Genomic DNA, 22,390 nt, shown 5'->3' on the forward strand with positions numbered 1-22,390 from the left:
CCTTCCTGCATATTTAATACGGAGTGTCTAAGTACCCCTTGTGTGGATGCAGAGGATTGCTCTTCGAATATCAGTGGAGTTATCTTTGGTGCCTTGGGCTGATATTTGTGTCTCAGCCAACATCAATAAAAAAGAATTTGGTCAGTAAGACATGGTTGTAGAAACAAAGAACTGAAGATGCTGGTTTATACCAGAGATAGACACAAAGTGCTGGAGTAACTCACCAGAGATAGACACAAAGTGCTGGAGTAACTCAGCGGGTCTGGCAGCATCTCTAGAGATAAAGAATAAGTGACGTTTCGGGGCGAGACCCTTCTTCAGAACTCTTTTACTGCTAAGTCCAAATGGTTTTGGTCCACTGCAGGCTGGAACTGCCTGTGTGAACTAATTAACATGGATCTCTCCCGGGTGCTCCAGTTTCCTACCACACCCCCAAGACGTGTGGGTTTGTAGGTTAATTGCTCCGAGTGGAAAAGGGAGTGGGTACTAAAGTGGAATAACTGGGATCTGGCGTGAATGGGTGATTGATGGCAGGCACGGATTCAATGGGCCAAAGGGCCTGTTTCCATGTTGTATCTCTAAACTTTGCTGTCCCTGAGAGCTTGATGTGCGTTGATTGGTTATCTTGTAACAGGAAGGCCCTTCAGAGGGTCATCACGACGGCCCAGAAGATCATCGGCTGCCCACTGCCCTCCCTGGAGCACCTGTTCAGCCTACGCTGCCTCAGTAGAGCAGGCAAAATAATAAAAGACCCATCCCACCCCGGTCACCGTCTGTTTGTTCATCTGCCCTCTGGTCGACGTTTCAGGTCGATCAAATCCCGAACAAACAGACTTAAGAACAGTTTTTACCCCAGGGCCATACGAGAACTGAACACTACCTTTGCACTAGGCAACACCGTTAAAAAATCTTAATGTAATTGTATTTAATTGTATTTATGTATTTATTTGTTTTTGCATTTATTGCATATATGTTTGTACGCACCGTCAGGATTGGCTATTTTTTAATTTCGTTGTACTCGTTGCAATGACAATAAATGAATATTATTATTATTATTATTAACAAGAACACCAACTTGGCTTCAAGCGCTCAATTGGCCTCATTGTTAACAATGTTTACGACAAGTTCCGTACAAATGGCGTTCTGAAGGTTAGGCTGTATTTGGAGTATTGCATGCAGTTCCATTCACCCCATCATTGGATGGATGTGGAGGCTTTTGGAGAGGGTGCAGGGGGAGGTTTATCAGAATGTTACCTGGATTAGAGAGCTTCAGCTACCAAGAGAGGTTGGATAGGCTTGGACTGTTTTCTCTGGAATGAAAGAGACCTGACGGAAGTATATAAAATCATGATAAAGGGTGGAAATCAGAAATGTCCAACGCTAGAGGGCATAGCTACAAGGCAAGAGAGGGAATGTTTAATGGAGATGGGCCAGGCAAGTTTTTTTTTACACAGAGTAGGGGAGGCTTGGAACACATTGCCAAGGGTGGTGATGGAGGTAGATACAATTTTGAGAGGCTTTCACATGAAAGTTCGCTCGTATATAAGTAGAAGCAAGGAACTGCGGTTTCTGGCTTACAAAAAAAGCTCACAAAGTGCTAGAATAGCAACAGGTCAGGCAGCATCCCTGGACAATAGACAATAGGTGCAGGAGGAGGCCATTCGGCCCTTCGAGCCAGCACCGCCATTCAATGTGATCATGGCTGATCATTCTCAATCAGTACCCCGTTCCTGCCTTCTCCCCATACCCCCTGACTCTGCTATCCTTAAGAGCTCTATCTAGCTCTCTCTTGAATGCATTCAGAGAATTGGCCTCCACTGCCTTCTGAGGCAGAGAATTCCACAGATTCACAACTCTCTGACTGAAAAAGTTTTTCCTCATCTCAGTTCTAAATGGCCTACCCCTTATTCTTAAACTGTGTCCCCTTGTTCTGGACTCCCCCCAACATTGGGAACATGTTTCCTGCCTCTAACATGTCCAACCCCTTAATAATCTTACACGTTTCGATAAGATCCCCTCTCATCCTTCTAACATGGGCAGGAGACGTTTCCGGTACGGGACCCTTCTTCAGACTGATAGACGCATGTGTAGGTAATGTTTTAATGCAGTCAACTATCTCGAGGGACCTCACAGGGCGGTCAGTCACGGTGGCGCAGCGGTAGAGTTGCTGCCGTACAGCGCTCGTAGTTCCGGAGACCCGGGTTCCATCCCGACTACGGGTGTTGTCTCCCCGTGACAGCGTGGGTTTTCTCCAAGATCTTCGGTTTCCTCCCATTTCCTCCCACACTCCAAAGACGTACAGGTATGGAGGTTAATTGGCTTGGTGTATGTGTAAAATTGTCCCTAGTGTGTGTAGGGTTGTGTTAGCTGGCCGGTGCGGACTCGGTGGGCCGAAGGGCCTGTTTCCGCCCTGTATCTCTAAACCAAAAAAACTAAACTAAGCAGTTATTAACCAGAAAAACTTGACTGAGTCCCATCGAAACGTAGGCAAAAGTATTAAGGGGAATCTGTAATATTGAGTTATTATCGTCAGGAAGGGCCAAATGGGGAAAAATAGCAGTTGTGATTCCTATGTCAAAAATAGAAACAGACAAGGAAAAGGTGGAACATTCGAGTGAATCTTTCACAAGGCGTTCCAGCATCTTTACAGCTAATAAAATACTTATGATGTGTTGTAATGCAGGAAACATTCACCAGCTGCATGGCACAAGTCAGAAGTGTGATAGGATACTATTCACTTGGCTGGATATGTTCAGAGCCAAAAATACTCCAGAAACTCAACACCATCGCTGGGAATTGAGGGATATAGGTTTATGCGCAGGTAGATAAGTGGTGATCTTAGTATCATGTACAGAACAAAGGACCTGTTCTTGTGCTGTACTATTCTGTTCTACATTCTTTCAGGACAAAGCAGCTCAGTTGGACACAAAATGCTGGAGTAACCCAGCAGGTCAGGCAGCATCTCTGGAGGACATGGATAGGTGACGTTTTGAGTCGAGAAGGCTCTGCAGGCAAAGTCAGTGGATATATCTGAAGTACAAATAGATTCTTGATTAGTACGGGTGTCAGAGGTTATGGGGAGAAGGCAGGAGAATGGGGTTAGGAGGGAGAGATAGATCAGCCATGATTGAATGGCGTTGATGGGCCGAGTGGCCCAGTTCTACTCCTATCTCTTATGATCTATCCATGTTCTCCAGAGATGCTGCTGTCATTGGTGGAGCGGAAGCACGCGGCCGCTGGCTGGGTGAGGTCTCGTGGGGCGCGGGGCGGTGACCTCACCGTTTGTCCCTTATTTGGGAGTGAGGAAGTTGGCAACCCTACTCCTCAATCTCACCCCTCTCACCTTAGCGCGGCACGCTGGCGCAGCAGTAGAGTTGCTGGCTTACAGCGAATGCAGCGCCGGAGACTCAGGTTCGATCTTGACTACGGGCGCCGTCTGTACAGAGTTTGTACGTTCTCCCCGTGAACCTGCGTGGGTTTTCTCCGAGATCTTCGGTTTCCTCCCACACTCCAAAGGCGTACAGGTATGTAGGTTAATTGGCTGGGCAAATGTAAAAATTGTCCCTGGTGGGTGTTAGTGTGCGGGGATCGCTGGGCGGCGCGGACCCGGTGGGCCGAAGGGCCTGTTTCTGCGCTGTGTCTCTAAAATCTAAAAAAAAAATCTTAAGCCTGCGCCCTCTAGTTTTAGACTCCTTTATCCTGGCCCACAGAGTTCCTCCAGCACTTTGTCTTTTTGTTTGAGATTTGAGCATCTGCAGTCTCTTGTGTCTCCAGCTTTCTGAAATAGTTGCACATACAGTATATGAGAGAGAGGAAGACACATTTTATTTTGAATCAACTTGTTTATTCACACGTTTAATGCCAAATAATTTAGCAGTGTGAACACCTGCAGCAGTGGAATAGTGAGCGGGAAGAGGCAGGTTTCTTGGAAAAGGTTGTTGTTGTTGTTGTTGTTCGTCTTTCGGGTTGGAAGATGACCACTTTCAATCTTATTATTTCGACCGCTGATTGGGATCCCCATATGCTGGCCGTGGTTGAAGTCATGACTTGCGCTTGACTTGGATTTAAGTGAGGGGGAGTTGCACAGATCGTCGGCCTCACTCTCTCGTCCCGGTCTATCGGGTTCCGGCAGCAAGACATAGTGGAGACGGCTGGGGACAGGTCAGGATGCAGTGGATGGTCAGAAGTGTCCTACGTATCTCACTCTGCCCTGTTTGCGCTCCACGGCGCTTTGCTGGGATCGTCTTTCTGCCCGTGGAAACCTTCTTTTCAATGGAAAAGGTAAAGGAAAAACAGAGGGAGTAAAGCTCTTTCATCTTTCAAAGTGCCTGCAGGAAGACTTGGAACACACATCCTAAGCAGAGAGAGGGCCCTCTTTGAGCAATTTATTTGTCAGACTCGGGAGAGAATACATTCCATTTAGCATGACAAACTTTCCACTCTCAGTTCCACAACACCGAGCTGTGCACGTAGCCAGGTTGTGCTAGTGCTGCACAGACCCCCTATCTCCCTCTCTCCACCTCCCCCCCCGTCTCTCCCCCCTCCCCCCTTCCCCCCTCTCCCTCCCCCGCACTCCATCCCTCTTAACCCCCCTTATCCTCCCTCCTCCCCCTTCTCTCCACCCCCTCCCTCCCTCCCTCCCTCCCTAGGAGATAGATTTACACTTTAAAATACGAATAACTTAAAAAATATAACACCAATTTCAATGAAACCTCTTCCATTAGCACCAAAGGGACGACGTTAAGTAAGGTGGGCCTAGAATAATCGCACTATCGTGTACTGTTTTGGTTGTAGTTCAGGAACAAACTAACAAACAAGACAATAGACAATAGACAATAGACAATAGGTGCAGGAGTAGGCCATTCAGCCCTTCGAGCCAGCACCGCCATTCAATGCGATCATGGCTGATCACTATCAATCAGTACCCCGTTCCTGCCTTCTCCCCATACCCCCTCACTCCGCTATCCTTAAGAGCTCTATCCAGCTCTCTCTTGAAAGCATCCAACGAACTGGCCTCCACTGCCTTCTGAGGCAGAGAATTCCACACCTTCACCACCCTCTGACTGAAAAAGTTCTTCCTCATCTCCGTTCTAAATGGCCTACCCCTTATTCTCAAACTGTGGCCCCTTGTTCTGGACTCCCCCAACATTGGGAACATGTTATCTGCCTCTAATGTGTCCAATCCCCTAATTATCTTATATGTTTCAATAAGATCCCCCCTCATCCTTCTAAATTCCAGTGTATACAAGCCCAATCGCTCCAGCCTTTCAACATACGACAGTCCCGCCATTCCGGGAATTAATCTAGTGAACCTACGCTGCACGCCCTCCATAGCAAGAATATCCTTCCTCAAATTTGGAGACCAAAACTGCACACAGTACTCCAGGTGCGGTCTCACCAGGGCCCGGTACAACTGTAGAAGGACCTCTTTGCTCCTATACTCAACTCCTCTTGTTACGAAGGCCAACATTCCATTGGCTTTCTTCACTGCCTGCTGAACCTGCATGCTTCCTTTCATTGACTGATGCACTAGGACACCCAGATCTCGTTGAACTCCCCCTCCTCCTAACTTGACACCATTCAGATAATAATCTGCCTTTCTATTCTTACTTCCAAAGTGAATAACCTCACACTTATCTACATTAAACTGCATCTGCCATGTATCCGCCCACTCACACAACCTGTCCAGGTCACCCTGCAGCCTTATTGCATCTTCCTCACAATTCACACTACCCCCCAACTTAGTATCATCTGCAAATTTGCTAATGGTACTTTTAATCCCTTCGTCTAAGTCATTAATGTATAAGAGTTTTAGTATATAGATGTTCCCCAGGAATGCTGCCTGCTGAGTTATTCCAGCACTTTGTGTCCTCCAGCACCTTTCACCAGAACTATTCATTTATCACTTTGCTTTTCTGGGGAACTAGCTGCAAATTGGATGCCATGTTTCCTACATTAGATTGTTTACTTTATGGATACAGCGCATAAAAACAGGCACTTCAGCCCAACGAGTACGCGCCTACCAGCGATCCCCACACACCTTTTACACTATTCTACACACGAGGGACAATTTACAGTTATACCAAGCCGATTAGCCTACAAACCTGTATGTCTTTGGAGTGTGAGAGACTACCGACGATCCCGGAGAAAACCCACGCAGGTCACGGGGAGAACGTACAAACTCCGTGCAGACAGCGCCCGCAGTCAAGATGGAACCGCGGTCTCTGGCAGCGACTCGACTGCCGTGCCTCCTTGCATTCATCTTGCATTGCCCATTGCTATGCCCATTGCCCATTGCTATGCCCATTGCCCATTGCTATGCCCATTGCCCATTGCCCATTGCTATGCCCATTGCCCATTGCTGTGCCCATTGCCCATTGCTGTGCCCATTTCAGCTGTGACAATGTTTTAAAGAGGGCCTCATGAGCCGTGCAACCACGTGAAGCAGCGTGAGGCTGGGAAAGGCGCTCGACAAATGCAGAATGATTTTCATTCAGCGAGGACACTGAGAAAACGGAGAGAGTGATGTTTGTGTTTAGTTATTCGAGTTGAGATACAGTTGTTTTATTTATTTACAGGAAAATGGAAAGAACATTTTTTATTGGCGTCGATATTATCCCATCTTGATTTGATAAACCACTGTCGTGTTAGACTCCAAGACGTCAGGCAGAGGTCATACTAAGTTCGCTAATGGATATGACTGAGCATTGTTGGTTATTGTTTCCTGGTTCCAGACCACAGAACATAACAGTGCTTCAGATGTTGATCTTCCAAGGTCACTTACCTCCTTGCGTCATTTGATTAATTGAAAGATACAGGGTTAAACAGACCCTTCGGCCCACCGGGTCTGTGCCATCAGTCACCCATTCACACTAGTTCTATCTTATCTCACTTTCACATCCACTCCCTACACACTAAGGGGCAATTTACAGAAGGCCAATTAATCTACAAAACCCGCACGTCCTTGGGGATGTGGGATGGAAACCGGAGCACCGCAATGCGCAAACTCCACACGGACAGCACCCGAGGTCAGGATTGAACCCGGGTCTCTTGCGCCGTGAGGCAGCAGCTCTACCCGCTGCGTCACTGTTCTTCCCGAGTGTTGGTCAACAAAAGAGCTAGCCCACCAAATCCCACCCTCTGTGGCCCTGCAGGTGACGGTTCTTCGATTCAAGAATGTTTACTTGTCATATGTACCCACGATGGAACAATGAGATTCCTACTAACAGCAGCATAACACCTCCAAATACGGTTTCAATGTAACAAGGGGTTTTCCCATTACTATTCTTTCGCCCACTGAGCTCTAAACCGTATTGGCCTTTATAACAAGAGGAGTTGACCAAAGAGGTCCTTCTGCAGTTGTACAGGGCCCTAGTGAGACCGCACCTGGAGTACTGTGTGCAGTTTTGGTCTCCAAATTTGAGGAAGGACATTCTTGCCATTGAGGGCGTGCAGCGTTGGTTCACAAGGTTAATTCCCAGGATGGCGGGACTGTCATATGTTGAAAGACTGGAGCGACTGGGCTTGTATACGCTGGAATTTAGAAGGATGAGGGGGGATCTTATTGAAACATATAAGATTATTAAGGGATTGAACACGCTAGAGGCAGGAAATATGTTCCCCAATGTTGGGGGAGTCCAGAACCAGGGGCCACAGTTTAAGAATAAGGGGTAGGCTAGATCGGAGATGAGGAAAAACCTTTTCACCCAGAGATTTGTAAATCTGTGGAATTCTCTGCGTCAGAAGGCAGTGGAGGCCAATTCTCTGGATGCTTTCAAGAGAGAGTTAGATAGAGCTCTTAAAGATAGCAGAGTCACATTGAATGGCTGTGCTGGCGTGAAGGGCCGAATGGCCTCCTCCTGCACCTATTGTCTATTGACAATTTTTTTTTAAAATTAAAATTCCTAACTCCTCTCCAATTCTGCAATTACTTTAAATCTATGTGGAAATAAGGAACTGCAGACGCTGGTTTACACAAAAGGGCGCACAGTGCTGGAGTAACTCAATGGGTTAGGCAGCATCTCTGGAGAACATGGACTGTTCTTTAGACGATCTGAAGAAGGACCCCAACCCAAAACGTCACCTATCCGTGTTCTCCAGAGAAACTGCATGAGCCGCTGGGTTCCTCCAGCATTTTGTGATCTTAATTTAACTCCATGCTGTTCTGATGAGGTAAAACAGGTCCTCCTTATTTACTCTACCAACATAATTTTCCTCTATTCCATAGAAACTAAACTCCAGCTTACCTAACTTTCCACATACCTACGGATTTCTCCCTGGCGACAGTCTCATATATCTCCTCCGCCTCTCCTCTCCGACATGATCACATCTTTCCTGTAACATAGTAACCAGAACAGTATTCATTACTCATCGGTCCAAAGGGGCTGCCTAGGACGAAGTAGAAAGAAGATGTGGTCTTACTGAGAGCTGCGGCCTTACTCGTTCTTGCATTGTGTCTCAACTTTTATAGTCTTACTAGACCAAGTGGACCTGTTGGGCCCAAACCTCTCCTGCATTGGTGCAGCACCCCCTCCCCCCTCCCTCTCCCTCCCTCCCCCTCCCTCTCCCTCTCCCTCTCCCTCTCCCTCTCCCTCTCCCTCTCCCTCTCCCTCTCCCTCTCCCTCTCCCTCTCCCTCTCCCTCTCCCTCTCCCTCTCCCTCTCCCTCTCCCTCTCCCTCTCCCTCTCCCTCTCCCTCTCCCCTCCCCTCCCCCTCTCCCTCTCCCCCCCCCTCCCTCTCCCCCTCTCCCTCACCCTCCCCTTCCCCTCCCCCCCCACTCCATCCCCCTCAACCCCCATTATCCTCCCTCCCTCCTTCCCTCTCTAGGAGATAGATTTAAACTTTAAAATGTGAATAACTTTAAAAACATAACACCAATTTCAATGAAACTTCTTCCATTGGCACCAAAGGGACGACGGTGAGTAAGGTGGGCCTATAATTGTCATGCTATTGTGTACCGTTTTGGCTGTAGTTCAGGAACAAACAAACGAGAGTATTAGTATATAGATGCCTTGGCTAATAAAGGAAGGCATCCCATATGCTGTCTAAATAGGAACAGGAGGAGGTTGTACAGCTTCTTGAGTCTGGTCCGCCATTCAATAAAATCATGACTGATCCTGCAGGCCCTCCCAGTTCACTTTCTCACCTCATCCACACCCTCTTCATGCTTGGCACATCTAAAAGTGTGATGATCTGAGTCTTCAATGTATTCACTAATGAGACACACGGCCTTTTGGGCTTTACAATTTCAGAGATTCCAAAATTCCTCCTTGGCTGTAAATGTCTCCCTGATGCCTTGATCCCAACTCTCCTGCCCGCCCGCCTACATGAGATTGCCTCTCATTCTTCTCAGATCCAGCGGGCTTGGCCAGTTTGCTTTAATATCTCCTCAGGAAAGATGATTTGAAGGCAGAATTTGAACGGACAATCCTTCAAGTCGTTCGCCTTACTGCCAATCCGACCACACTGGTTCCATAATACATACTATACTTCTCTTTAAGTGCCAAGAACAAAGGGGGAACTGGGGGGATGTGGTGGGGAGGGGGGGGGGGGGCGCCGAGAACAAAGGGGGACCCAGCGTGGGGGGGAACCGTCGAGAAGAAAGTGGGACCAGTGTGGGATGGCGGTGGGATGAAGAAGGGACCAATATTATATAAAGAGTTTTTTTGTACCTTTGTAGCGACTCTTTTGTGCACTTTGAATGCAAAAAAAAAGACTTTCACTGTACCTAGGTACATGTGACAATAAAGTATCATCATCATCAAACAGCTGACCATTGGCCTAAGTTTTAATTCAGCTGGGCCTTGTGTTGTCAGTATTACTGTTCTGAGAGGTTTATTTCCCAGCTTGTCTTGTGAGTCATATCTCGTGTTGAATTGGTGAATCATCAGTCTGTTTAGGTCTGTGCCTTCTCTCTGTCCCAAACACTGGGACCGTGAACAGAAGAGGAAAAGATAGAAGTTATTTTTGTGCCGTATCTTTCACAAGATTGGAATAGCTCAAAACACCTGACAGCCTCACCTTGTACCTTGTTGCGTTATATGAAATGTGGCAGCCAATTTGCGCACAGCAGGCTCCCAACGTTGATGAGGTAAATATTGGCGAGAGTTCCCTTGCACCTCCAAAGTGATGCGGTGAAGTGAGAAATACTGGCCAGTGTGCTGAGGGTGTCATCTCTCTCCCTCTGCAGAATGGCACGCTGGAATCTTTTACCTGAGTGAGCCCACCTCGGTTTACTGTCTCCTTCATAATACAGCAGCACATCACTCTCTTGGTGCAGTGCTGAGGATGTGACGGTCTGGCAGATTGTAAACCAGAGGGATCACAAGGAAGGTTTTGTTCAAATAGAGCCATGCAGCACGGAAATGGGTCTTTTAGTTTAGTTTAGAGATGCAGCGCGGAAACAGGCCCTTCGGCCCACCGGGTCCACGCCGACCAGCGATCCCCGCACATTAACACTATCCTACACACACTAGGGACAATTTTTTTACATTTACCAAGCCAATTAACCAACATACCTGTGCGTCTTTGGAGTGTGGGAGGAAACCGAAGATCTCGGAGAAAACCCACGCGTGTCACGGGGAGAACGTACAAACTCTGCACAGACGGCGCACGTAGTCTGGATCGAACCCGGGTCTCCGGGCGCTGCATTCGCTGTAAGGCAGCAACTCTACCGCTGCGCCACCGTGCCACCCGGGTCCTTGGTTCAACTCGTCTATGACGACCAAAATGTCCCATCTAAGCTAGTCTCATTTACTCGCGTTTGGCCCATATCCCTCTATTCAAATATCATTCAGTCACAGCTACTACCTCTGGCGGCTCATTCCATACACCCACCACCCTCTGTGTACAAAAGTCATCCTTCAGGTTCCTATTAAATCTTCCCTTCTCTCCTTAAAGCTTTGCTCTCTAGATCTTACAAAATCATGAGAGGAATAGATCGGGTAGATGCACAGAGTCTTTTACCCAGAGCAGGGGAATCGAGGACCAGAGGACATAGGCTCAAGTTGACGGGGAAAAGATTTAATAGGAATCCGTGGGGTAACTTTTTCACACAGAGGGTGGTGGGTGAATGGAACAAGCTGCCAGAGGAGGTAGTTGAGACTCGGACTATCCCATCGTTTAAGAAACATTTAGACAGGTACATGGATAGGACAGGTTTAGAAGGTTATGGACCAAGCACAGGCAAGTGGGACTGTGGAAGCTGGGACATTGTTGGTCGGTGTGGGCGAGTTGGGCCGAAGGCCCTGTTTCCACACTGTATCACTCTATGACTCTATCTTGATTCCCCTTCCCAGGGATAAAGACCCTGTGCATTCACCCTACCTATTCCCCTCATGATTTTGAAAACATCTCAATAAGATCGCCAGGATGTGTAGGAAAATAACTGCAGATGCTGGTTCAAATCGAAGGTAGACACAAAATGCTGGAGTAACTCAGTGGGACAGGCAGCATCTCAGGAGAGAAGGAATGGGTGACGTTTTGGGTTGAGACCCTTCTTCAGACTGATGAAGGGTCTCGACCCGAAACGTCACCCATTCCTTCTCTCCTGAGATGCTGCCTGACCTGCTGAGTTACTCCAGCATTTTGTATCTACCTTCTATAAGATCGCCCCTCAGCCTCCTGCGCTCCAAGAAATAAAGTAATATTGGAATTGGAAGATCATATCTCTGGGTCACGTTGATCTCTGTTCTGTCAAACTCCAGGACTCGATTGGCAATCTGCTTTCAGTTTGGGATAGTGGCAAAGAGTCGGGGCTTAACTGAGGAAACTTTGGACAGTGTGTGCTCTGCACCTTACAGTTATGAGGCAGGTGTTCACATGTGGGAACCAGTCCGAGTCAATGTAGAAAATAGTACAGCACAGGAACAGGCCCTTCGGCCCACAACTTCCATGCCATTCATGATGCCAAGTTAAACTAATCTCCTCTGCCTGCAAGTGATGATAGGTTATTTTCATAGACTTGTCAGACCGTGATATTGTCTGCCTCTGGCCCTTTGCATACAGAACTATTGGGCCCGGATCAAGCCAGCAAACCTCCGAGAACTCCCCCCGTTAATTTGGCCGGTTTATCTGTGCCTCATTTTCTTAACTCCACCATTCACAGCTGTGTCCTCGGTTCCAAGCAAATATGCTAGAGGAGCAAGATGAACCACTCTGTTGAAATCGCCTATACTGAAGTGTAGTACGCAAAGTAGCGTACCATCCGCCATTTTAGTAAGCAAAACCCGCTGTTCGCTATGCCTCTCGCAGTGTAATCAGTGTTTTGGGGGAACAGTATGTGTGATGATACCATTAAAATGCAGAATATATCTCATCTATCAATTCACAGATTTTTGTTATTTTTCTTTTTAAATGTTTCTGCAAGTTTCTGGCTACTAAAATGGTGCCCGGACGTACTACGGTTTTTAGGGTCGAGTGGTCTATCTTGCTCTGCTCTATTATCTTTGGTTCCAAGGATCCAGCCTCCAGAGTTCCAACCCTACCTCTCTCCATCTCTCTCTCTCTCTCTCTCTCTCTCCCCCCTCTCCTTTGAACCTCACCCTTTAATCTTCTCTGTCCTCAGGTCCCATCATCAGCGTGAAGGGTTTGAGCTGTTTCACGATGTTTAAATGCTTTCCGCTTTAATGCATACAAATGGAAAGCTACCAGTACTAACGGAATTGTGTTCTGGCAAGAGTGAGCCAAGCTTGTTATAAAATGGAGGAAAGCAAAACAAATTGCTTGTGCAACATCATTTTCATGTTGGGAAGCGATGATTCAAGCGGTGACTGAATTTCGTCCAATATTGGATGACAAATAAAGCTATCTTGAATCTTGAATCTTGAATTAAGGCTGAGATAGATTGAATGTTTGACCGTTCTTTGAGCGTGACCTTGTGACTGTATTGTGTGTCCCTGTGATTAATCTGCGTGCGTTGTTGTTTAGCTTGTAGTTCTTAATGGAATTCCAGCAAATTCCAGCACATTCCAGAGGAAATGGGTAACAGACTTCATGTGACGATTCGGAGTTTTGCTTCATACACAAATATGGTAATAGGCCACAGAATAAGTGCACTTTGTGAAAGGGCCCCCGAGGGGCAAAGGCTAATGCTAGTTTGCTCTCTCTGTATCCACTGATGAATTCGTAGACTTTCCCTCCCCGCGCCTCTTCTCCCACTCACTTCATCATCCGTCAGATTCTGTCTCCACAAGATCGCCATCATCCATCACTCTATCAACCCCACTCCCTCTCTCCATTTCAGTGTGAAGTCCCTCTTTCCAAGACCTCTGCTTGCTCTCCTCTCTCTCTGAGGACTCGCAATCCTTCCCCGTCATCCCTCATACTTCACCCTCACACCATCTCCCATCATTACCACACTATCACCCTTACATTTTCCCCATTGTTCTCTACTATCTTTACAACTTCACATTGTTCCTCACTTCCCCTCGCTCTCTCTCCCTACCACCCCTCTCTCTCTCTCCCTACCACCCCTCTCTCTCTCTCCCCACCACCTCTCTCTCTCTCTCTCTCTCTCTCTCTCTCTCTCTCTCTCTCTCTCTCTCTCTCTCTCTCTCTCTCTCTCTCTCTCTCTCTCTCTCTCTCTCTCTCTCTCTCTCTCCCCCCCTCTCTCTCTCTCTCCCTCCCTCCCTCCCTCTCTCTCTCTCTCTCTCTCTCTCTCTCTCTCTCTCTCCCTCCCTCTCTCCCCACCACCTCCCTCTCTCTCTCTCCCCGCCACACCTCGGCCGTTTGATGAATCCTGCTCTCTTCATGAATTCTCTTAGTCTTCTCATCACCTCGAGTCCCGTGATCCTTCGACCGGAGTTCTGTGAGTCCTCCTCTCTTCGCCCAGACTTGGGGAGAGAGAGGTACAGCATGGCAACAGGCCCTTCGGCCCGCCAAGTCCATGCCGATCATCGATCACTAGTTCACACTAGTTCTATGTTATTCCACTTTCTTATCCACTCCCTACACTCTAGGGGCAATTTACAGAAACCAGCTAACCTACAAACCTAAACTCCACACAGACAGCACCAGAGCTCATGATCAAACCTGGGTCTGTGGCGCTGTGAGACACTTCTACCAAGTGAGCAACTGTGCTGCCCACCGTGAGTTTGCTACTGACTGAAGAAGGGTCTCGACCCGAAACGTCACCCATTCCTTCTCTCCTGAGATGCTGCCTGACCTGCTGAGTTACTCCAGCATTTCGTGAATAAATACCTTCGATCTGTACCAGCATCTGCAGTTATTTTCTTACACTTGCGACTGACTTTGGTGAGTTTTCCTGTCTTCAGGTGTTTCCTTAGTCTTGTCTTCACCCAGATTTCTGTGAGTTCTCCTCTCTTTGATCTTAGTTCCATTTATCCTCCTCTTTGACCGGTTCTGAAGGACCTCCCTGCTTTTAGAGTTCTGTGAGTTCCTTTCTCACTGTTTTTTTCCCTTTGTTGTTTCAACTGCTCATTGACATCCAGCACGAGATCCTCCTTCAGACTGAAAGTACTTCTTTAGATTCTCAAAGTGATGTGAAAGTTGCATGGGCCCTGAACTCTGGTGTGCAAAATACGGGTGGCGTGGGGAAAACACAGTGAAGGTGTATTATTTCATTGTATCTTTCCTCTTCCTGTTAGGTTAAAGAGCTCATCATGGGACAACGTTGCCTGCAGTGTATGAAGTACCTCCTGTTCATCTTCAATCTTATCTTCTGGGTAAGCTATGGTCATTTTCCAGTGAATTCTGTGTTTGTCCGTGTGGACATTGTGCCCCTGCAGGTTCTCTGTGCTCCCTCTAAACTCCTGCCATCGGGAAGAAGATACAGTAGCCTGAAAGCTGTAATGTCCAGGTTCAGGAATAGCTTCTTCCCCACAGCCATCAGGCTATTAAACACTACAAATACCCTCTGAGCCCTGTAGACTTGGGGGCAGTGGCTTTGTCTTTTTGCACTAATATTGTTTGTTGTTTTTAATGTGTATTCGTTTGTGTGCGTGTATATATATACATATATACAAATATATATACATATATACAAATCTTCAGATGGGTCTGAAGAAGGGTCTCGACTCGAATGTCACCCATTCCTTCTCTCCTGAGATGCTGCCTGACCCGCTGAGTTACTCCAGCATTTTGTGTCTGCCTATATATATATATATATATGTGTGTGTGTGTGTGTGTGTGTGTGTGTGTATATGTATGTATATATACATATATATATATATAGGTAGACACAAAATGCTGGAGTAACTCAGCAGGTCAGGCAGCATCTCAGGAGAGAAGGAATGGGTGACGTTTTATATATATATATATATATATATATATATATATATATATATATATATATTTACACACATATACATAAAAGGTCAGTATATGTATATACTGAACTTTTATTTCTCATTTATTACATTGTTTACAGAGTACTATGTTTACATATTCTGTTGTGCTGCTGTAAGTAAGAATGTCATTGTTCTGTGTGGGACATATGACAATAAAACACTCTTGATTCTTGAACTGCCGAGACTTTGGGGAGCTTTAACTCCACCAGGTTGTGTGTGAGATTGCCCTTCAGAGGAGGCTTTTGCCCCATATCATCTGAGACCTAAACTGGAACTGTACATAAGCACAAATGCAGTCCTCTCTGTCCTGGTCAGGATCTGCAATGTGCATTAGAGACTGACCAATAACTTTTAGACTCAGAGGTTGGCAATTACCATCCGACCTGCAACAATCAATATCAGCAAATTGACCAAGGAGATCAAGATGTAGTATAAGAAAATAACTGCAGAAGCTGGTACAAATCGAAGGTATTTATTCACAAAATGCTGGAGTAACTCAGCTGGTCAGGCAGCATCTCAGGAGAGAAGGAATGGGTGACGTTTTGGGTCGAGACCCTTCTTCAGACTGATGTCAGTCCCGCCCCCCTGACATCAGTCTGAAGAAGGGTCTCGACCCGAAACGTCACCCATTCCTTCTCTCCTGAGATGCTGCCTGACCAGCTGAGTTACTCCAGCATTTTGTGAATAAAGGAGATCAAGATTGCTGATGATACTAAATGGGAATGCAAAGGGATTTCAAAGGGACGTGAAGCAATTGATATTGTGCAATGTGGATAAATATGAGGATGTTCACTTTGGTAGAAAACAGAAGTGCTGATTTTTATTAAAGGGTAAGAAATTGGGAAATGTTAATGTTCAAAAGGAGTTCATTGCTCTTGCACAGTTCATAGTTCTAGGCTCAGAATTAGGCCATTCGGCCCATCAAGTCTACTCCATTCAATCAGAGCTGATCTATCTTTCCCTCTCAACCCCATTCTTCTGCCTTCTCCCCATAACCCGTGACACCCATTACTAATCAAGAAGGCAGCTCGAAAGGCAAACGGGCGGGTGGCCTTTAATGCAAGACAATTTGAGCAAAGATATATATAATTATATCCAGGATGGGTTATACATAGACAATAGACAATAGGTGCAGGAGTAGGCCATTCGGCCCTTCGAGCCGGCACCACCATTCAATGTGATCATGGCTGATACATGCTGGTTTTGCTCTGATCCTGAATAGTTTTAAAAACTCACTTTAATCACACCTACGTTGAAAACAATGTCTTCAACTGTCTGGAGCCTAGGAACGTAGGTAGATAGTCTTCTGTCCATCCCCTGGACTGCAGTGCATCGTCCAGAAGGCTCAAACTCTGGGAAGAGAGACTAGAGAAATCTCCGGAAGACACTCACATGGCAATCGATCCCTCTGAGAAACTGCCACCAGGTTCCGACCAACCGTGGATAACCTGGCGCAGTTTCACCAGACTGCGGACAGGCATGGGGAGGAGCAAATCGAGCACGCTGAAGTGGGGACATACTGAAGATGCGGCAGAGTGCAAGTGCGGACGGGGCCTTCAGACTATGGAACATCTCCTGAGCTGTGACATGCTGCATGACACGCGCACTGTAAAGGATCTTGCAGAGGCCAACCACGTGGCACTAAAATTTGCTCGCTATTGGCAAACAGCTGTGTGATGACACGAATTTAAAAAAAAGTAGATAGTGTGGTGAAGAAGGCTTTTGGCGCACTGGCCTTCATTGGTCAGCTGTGTCTCAGTGTAAAGTTGACTTTGCTGACTTATTTATGAAGCTCTGATGATGAATTTGCCGTGTTTCAGGTGCTACATAAACACAGTTTGTTGTCTTCTGATACAGCTGAGCGGATGTGGAATTCTGGGAGTTGGCGTGTGGCTGGTGGTTACCCAGGGCAACTTTGTGACGCTCTCCTCATCCTTCCCGTCTCTCACCGTTGCCAACTTCTTCATTACTGCGGGATCCGTGATCATGATCGTGGGATTTCTTGGCTGCGTCGGGGCTGTGATTGAAAACCGTTGTCTCCTGCTCAGCGTAAGTAAACGGTTACATTGAGTTTAAGAGTGCTGCAGGGTTTGGCTTATTATGGTCATGTCTACAGAGGTACAGGGAAAAAGGAGTTTCACCGGACTTTCTAATCGTCACTTTAATTCCATGTTTCATGTATCTTGTTGTGTTTTATGACTGTTGGCACAACAATTTCCCTCCTGGGATAAATAAAGTTCTATCTAAAGGATCTATTCACAAAATGCTGGAGTAACTCAGCGGGTCAGGCAGCATCCCAGGAGAGAAGGAATGGGTGACGTTTCGGGTCGAGACCCTTCTTCAGACTGATGTCAGGCGGGATATAGGTGGAGGATATAGGTGGAGACGAAGATAGAGGGAGAACTGGGAAGGCGGAGGGGAAGAGAGGAACAGAGGAACTATCTAAAGTTGGAGAAGTCAATGTTCATACCGCTGGTCTGCAGGCTGCCCAAGCAAAATATGAGGTGCTGTTACTCCATTTTCCAGTGGGACATTCTTACTATTGAGGGAGTACAGGCTAGGTTCAATTCCCGGAATGGCGGGACTGTCGTATGTTGAAAGACTGGAACGACTGGGCTTGTATACTCTGGAATTTAGAAGGATGAGAGGGGATCTTATTGAAACATATAAGATTATTAAGGGATTGGGCACGCTAGGGGCAGGGAGCATGTTCCCGATGTTGGGGGAGTCCCGAACCAGGGGCCACAGTTAAAGAAAAAGGGGTAGGCCATTTAGAACGGAGATGAGGAAAAACTTTTTCACTCAGAAAGATGTGAAGCTGTGGAACTTTGCCTCACAAGGCAGTGGAGGCCAATTCCCTGGATGCTTTCAAGAGAGAGTTAGATAGAGCTCTTAATGATAGCGGAATCAAGGGATATGGGGAGAAGGCAGGAACGGGGTACTGATTGTGGATGATCAGCCATAATCACAGTGAATGGCGGTGCTGGCTCGAAGGGCCGAATGGCCTCCTCCTGCACCTATTGTCTATTGTCTATTGTATCGTATCATACAGCTTTGTTTTGCATGCTATCCAATTAAATCAGATAATACTATACATAATTGTAATCAAGTCAAACTCAAGTACAATAGGCAGAGCAAAAGGGAGACACAGAGTGCAGAATATAGTTCTCAGCATTGTAGCACAACAGCTCCATGTACAAATTCCAATGTGGAATTTGGGGTTGAGGTGAATCGGACAGTACCCTAGCTTTAGGAAGAGGCCACGCTGAAGCCTGATAACGGAGAGGAAGAAGCTGTTCCTGAATCTGGCTCTTTCAAGCTTCTGTACCTGTACTGCCCGAGCTGCCATCTTTCAGATGAGATAAGGCTCTCTGAAGTGGGCGGACTAGATTGCATGATCATATTCAAAAGAGCAGAATAGAAGTTTTATATTGTGCAGTCCTGCACTGTCTGCTCACCACATGATAGCAGAGATACAGTCGATGATGCCATGGTTAAATTTCCAAATTAGTTACAGAGAGGCTTGGACTAACAATCCAGAGACCCTAATTCAACTTCCACCATAGCAGTGGAATTTAAATTTAGCTCATAATCTGGAAGTAAAAGGAATACAGCTAGTCATATAGTGAGCTAACTTGACATAAAAAGCCCATCTCATTCATTAATTCCTTTTTGAGGAGGAAATATGCATTCCTTGCCAACGTATGACTGCAGATCCACAGAAATGTGTTTGAGTCTTGCAGTGGCCCAGTGAGCCTCTCTGTTCAAGGGCAGTGAGGGATGGGCAAAAGCCCAGACTCGGTTTCCCCGGTCTGACCTCTCTCAACCTTTTTCTTTCCTCCAGTTTTTTGTGGTTCTCCTGATCATCTTCCTCCTGGAAATGATTGTCGGAATCCTATTCCTGTGCTGCCAGGATGAGGTAAGTGTAGATTCCAGGGGTTTTGTCCATTTCAATGATTCTGCCAAAAAATACATTCATGGCAACCTCCTCGCGGTCCCCGACCCAAGTACATGTGCTCTGACAATGCTTCGACTTACGATATTTCGACTTTACAATGGTGCGAACGCTGGGCAAAGGCAGCGACCCGCAGCTCGCTTCCGGCCACGCGCTCCGGTGTATTTAAATGCATTTCGACGGACGATATTTTCGGTTTGCGATGGGTTTATCGGAACGTAACCCCATTGTACGTTGAGGAGCACCTGTGTGGAGATCTGTCCTTTTTCTTTGCTTCAGCCACTAGACTCCGCATGGGCTTTGCAGCACCTGTACTAATATTACAAGGAGACACAGGTGTCACAAAATGCTGGAGTAACTCAGCAGGTCAGGCAGCATCTAGGAGAGAAGGAATGGGCGATGTTTCGGGTCGAGACCCTTCATCAGACTCCAGGACCCGCCCCCCTGACATCAGTCTGAAGAAGGGTCTCGACCCGAAACATCACCCATTCCTTCTCTCAGAGATGCTTCCTGACCTGCTGAGTTACTCCAGCATTTTGTGATACCTTCAATTTGCACCAGCATCTGCAGTTAGTTTCCTTACAAGGAGACACAGATCAACAAACCCATCAGGAGGACTGGCTCCGTCCTGGGGGCGGAGCTATATTCACGGGAGGTGGTCTTGGATGGGCGCTCCTCAAACTGCGGAGTGTCTTGGACAATACAGCTCCACCCCCCTCCGTGACACCCTGGTCAACCTGAGGAGTACCTTCAGCAACAGACTGGTCCCACCAGAATACAGGACAGAACGCCACAGGACATCCTTCTTCCCTGTGGCTATCAAACTTTACAACTCGTCCCCCTTCTGTCATGGGGGAGACTGAGACTGTCACCCCTCCCTCCCCCCCTTCCTAATCTTTGCACATCCCCCAAGCCTTTCCACTCATCACTTTAATTTCATGTTTCATGTATGTTGTGTTTTTTATGAATGTTGGCAGATCAATTTCCCTCCTGGGATAAATAAAGTTCTATCGTATTCGTAACGTACAAGATACTACAGATGCTGAAATCTTGAGTAAAAACACAAGGTGCTAGACAGAGGAACTCAGCGGGTCAGGCAGCATTCATGGAAGGAATGGACAGGTGATGTTTTGGGACAGGGCCCTTCTTCAAACTAAAGAAGAGTCCTGACTTGAAACATCACCTGTCCATTTCCTCTACAGAGGCTGTCTGACCTGCGGAGTTCCCTCTTTCACTCTGTGTTTTACTAATATAACATGCAGTGCAAACCTCAGACCATTGATTCAATAACTTGACACCACTCTTCGGTATGGTCTCATTTGCTCAGCTGTGCTCTGTTATTGGTTTTGATTAATCAACTAGGATCTGCTATTGGAGCCAATTGGTTTGCTTGCTATTTATTGGCTCCAAATATTTGGTATCGGCAATTAATTCTGATTAATCGGCTGGCACCGTACAATATCAAGTCCAGTCAACGTCTGTCTCTGCAGTAGTCAAGGGGAGAATGATATCTAATCCTATTGCCCTTGGAGCAGATAATTCCAGACCGATTAATTATAATAGGGTGGCACAGTTGGTAGAGCTGCTACCTCACAGTGCCAGAGGCCCGGGTTCGATCCTAGCCTCAGGTGCTGTCTGTGTGGAGTTTGCATGTCCTCCTTGTGACTGCGTGTGTTTTTCCTCCAAGTACTCTGGTTTCTTTCCTCCATGTCAAGGACGTGTTTGTAGGTTAATTGGCCGCTGTAAATTGCCTCAGTGTGGAGGGAGTGGAAGGGGAAAAATGAGATAATGTAGAACTCCTGTGAATGGGCGATGGATGGTTGGCGTGGACGCGGTGGGCTGAATCTCTAAACCAAACTGATGTCATCCTAGATCAACCAGTACGCGAAGAAAGAGCTGAAGAGAGGCCTTCAGTTCTACAACACATCTGGGAACAATGATCTAACCAATGGCTGGGACATCGTGCAGACAGATGTAAGTTAGTTGCCCGACATCCCCATCAATTCTCGTTGGTTAGGGATTTGATCAGAAGTGACACTAACCGCGTGCGCGCATTTCCTTTCTCTGTGCAGTTCCGGTGCTGCGGTGTCGTCAGTTATGAAGACTGGTTTTCTGTCTTAAATGGCAATAAGGTGCCTGCGTCCTGCTGCTTCAAGTTGGTCAGCGACTGCTCCAGTACATCTGATACCTGGTGGAAAGATGTAGGTCAAAAGTTTATATATTTGGCTGCAAAGTAGATGTCTTGACCAACTCTATCCATATCATTTAAGGGCCTGTCCCAGTTATGCGATTTTTAAGGCGACTGCCCGCGACTGTCAAAGTCGTAGCAGATCGGCAAAATTTTCTTTTACCCCACGACAATGCCGAGTCAGGTCGATACAAGTTACTTTTTTTGTGAAACTAGCACCTGGCTAACGTCTTCAGAAACATCGCAAAATTCCCACGCTTACCTGACCGCCAAACTGTCGCCTCCAATCTACCGGACAAATGTCCTGACGGTAAATAAATTGGTTAAACAAAACTATCTTCTGGTATCTTCAAATGCCTTTTCATAATTTAATATTACGTGCTTCTAAATGCATCTGCGACAACCTATCAAACCTGGGGACAGCATGCGACAGCGCCTGCAATAAGCTACGATACCTGGCGACAAGCCAGCTGTTGCCGAGAAATTTCTATCTGGAAATTTTTTCCGCAACGCGCCGAGATCCGCTACGATTCATTGAAGACTCCTCACGATCCAGCCCGCGACACCCCGGCGAACCTTCGGCGACAGCCTAGTCGCCGGCAGTCGCCTTAAAATCGCCTATGTGGGACAGGCCCTTTATCTCCTATTCCCCTTCATTGACTGCTCCTATAAGACAATGTTCACTCATGGGTTTAACTTGCTTTCTGTTGTCCACAGCCATGCTACGACAAGGTTATCAAGTGGCTGAAGGAAAATATTGTGGCTATCTGCATCTTTGGACTTTGCATCCCAGTGCTACAGGTACAGGACATAGTAGAATGGTCAATGAACTTTGTCTCATCAGCTCACACCATAGTTTTCCAATCTCCGTGCACAGATAGTGAGCTTGGGACATGATGTTGGAATAGGCTGAGTGAGTAACTGAAGTGCTTTTGTGGAT

At 46.8% G+C, this 22,390-nt stretch overlaps 1 protein-coding gene across 2 annotated transcripts in view; it reads left to right on the forward strand.

The window, feature by feature from the left end:
- The window catches only part of LOC144611529 (tetraspanin-4-like), a 75,198-nt gene that overhangs the window by 49,188 nt on the left and 3,620 nt on the right, over window positions 1–22,390 (forward strand). For both annotated transcript variants that reach the window (XM_078430669.1, XM_078430668.1), the window contains exons 2-7: window positions 14,606–14,683; window positions 17,165–17,356; window positions 19,152–19,226; window positions 21,135–21,236; window positions 21,335–21,463; window positions 22,168–22,251. In XM_078430669.1, coding sequence (XP_078286795.1) covers window positions 14,621–14,683; window positions 17,165–17,356; window positions 19,152–19,226; window positions 21,135–21,236; window positions 21,335–21,463; window positions 22,168–22,251 — 645 coding nt within the window. In that variant the 5' untranslated portion in view covers window positions 14,606–14,620. The remainder of the gene's footprint in view (window positions 1–14,605; window positions 14,684–17,164; window positions 17,357–19,151; window positions 19,227–21,134; window positions 21,237–21,334; window positions 21,464–22,167; window positions 22,252–22,390) is intronic.

The sequence above is a fragment of the Rhinoraja longicauda genome, chromosome 40 (assembly GCF_053455715.1).
Source record: "Rhinoraja longicauda isolate Sanriku21f chromosome 40, sRhiLon1.1, whole genome shotgun sequence".
Taxonomy (NCBI): Eukaryota; Metazoa; Chordata; class Chondrichthyes; order Rajiformes; family Arhynchobatidae; genus Rhinoraja; species Rhinoraja longicauda.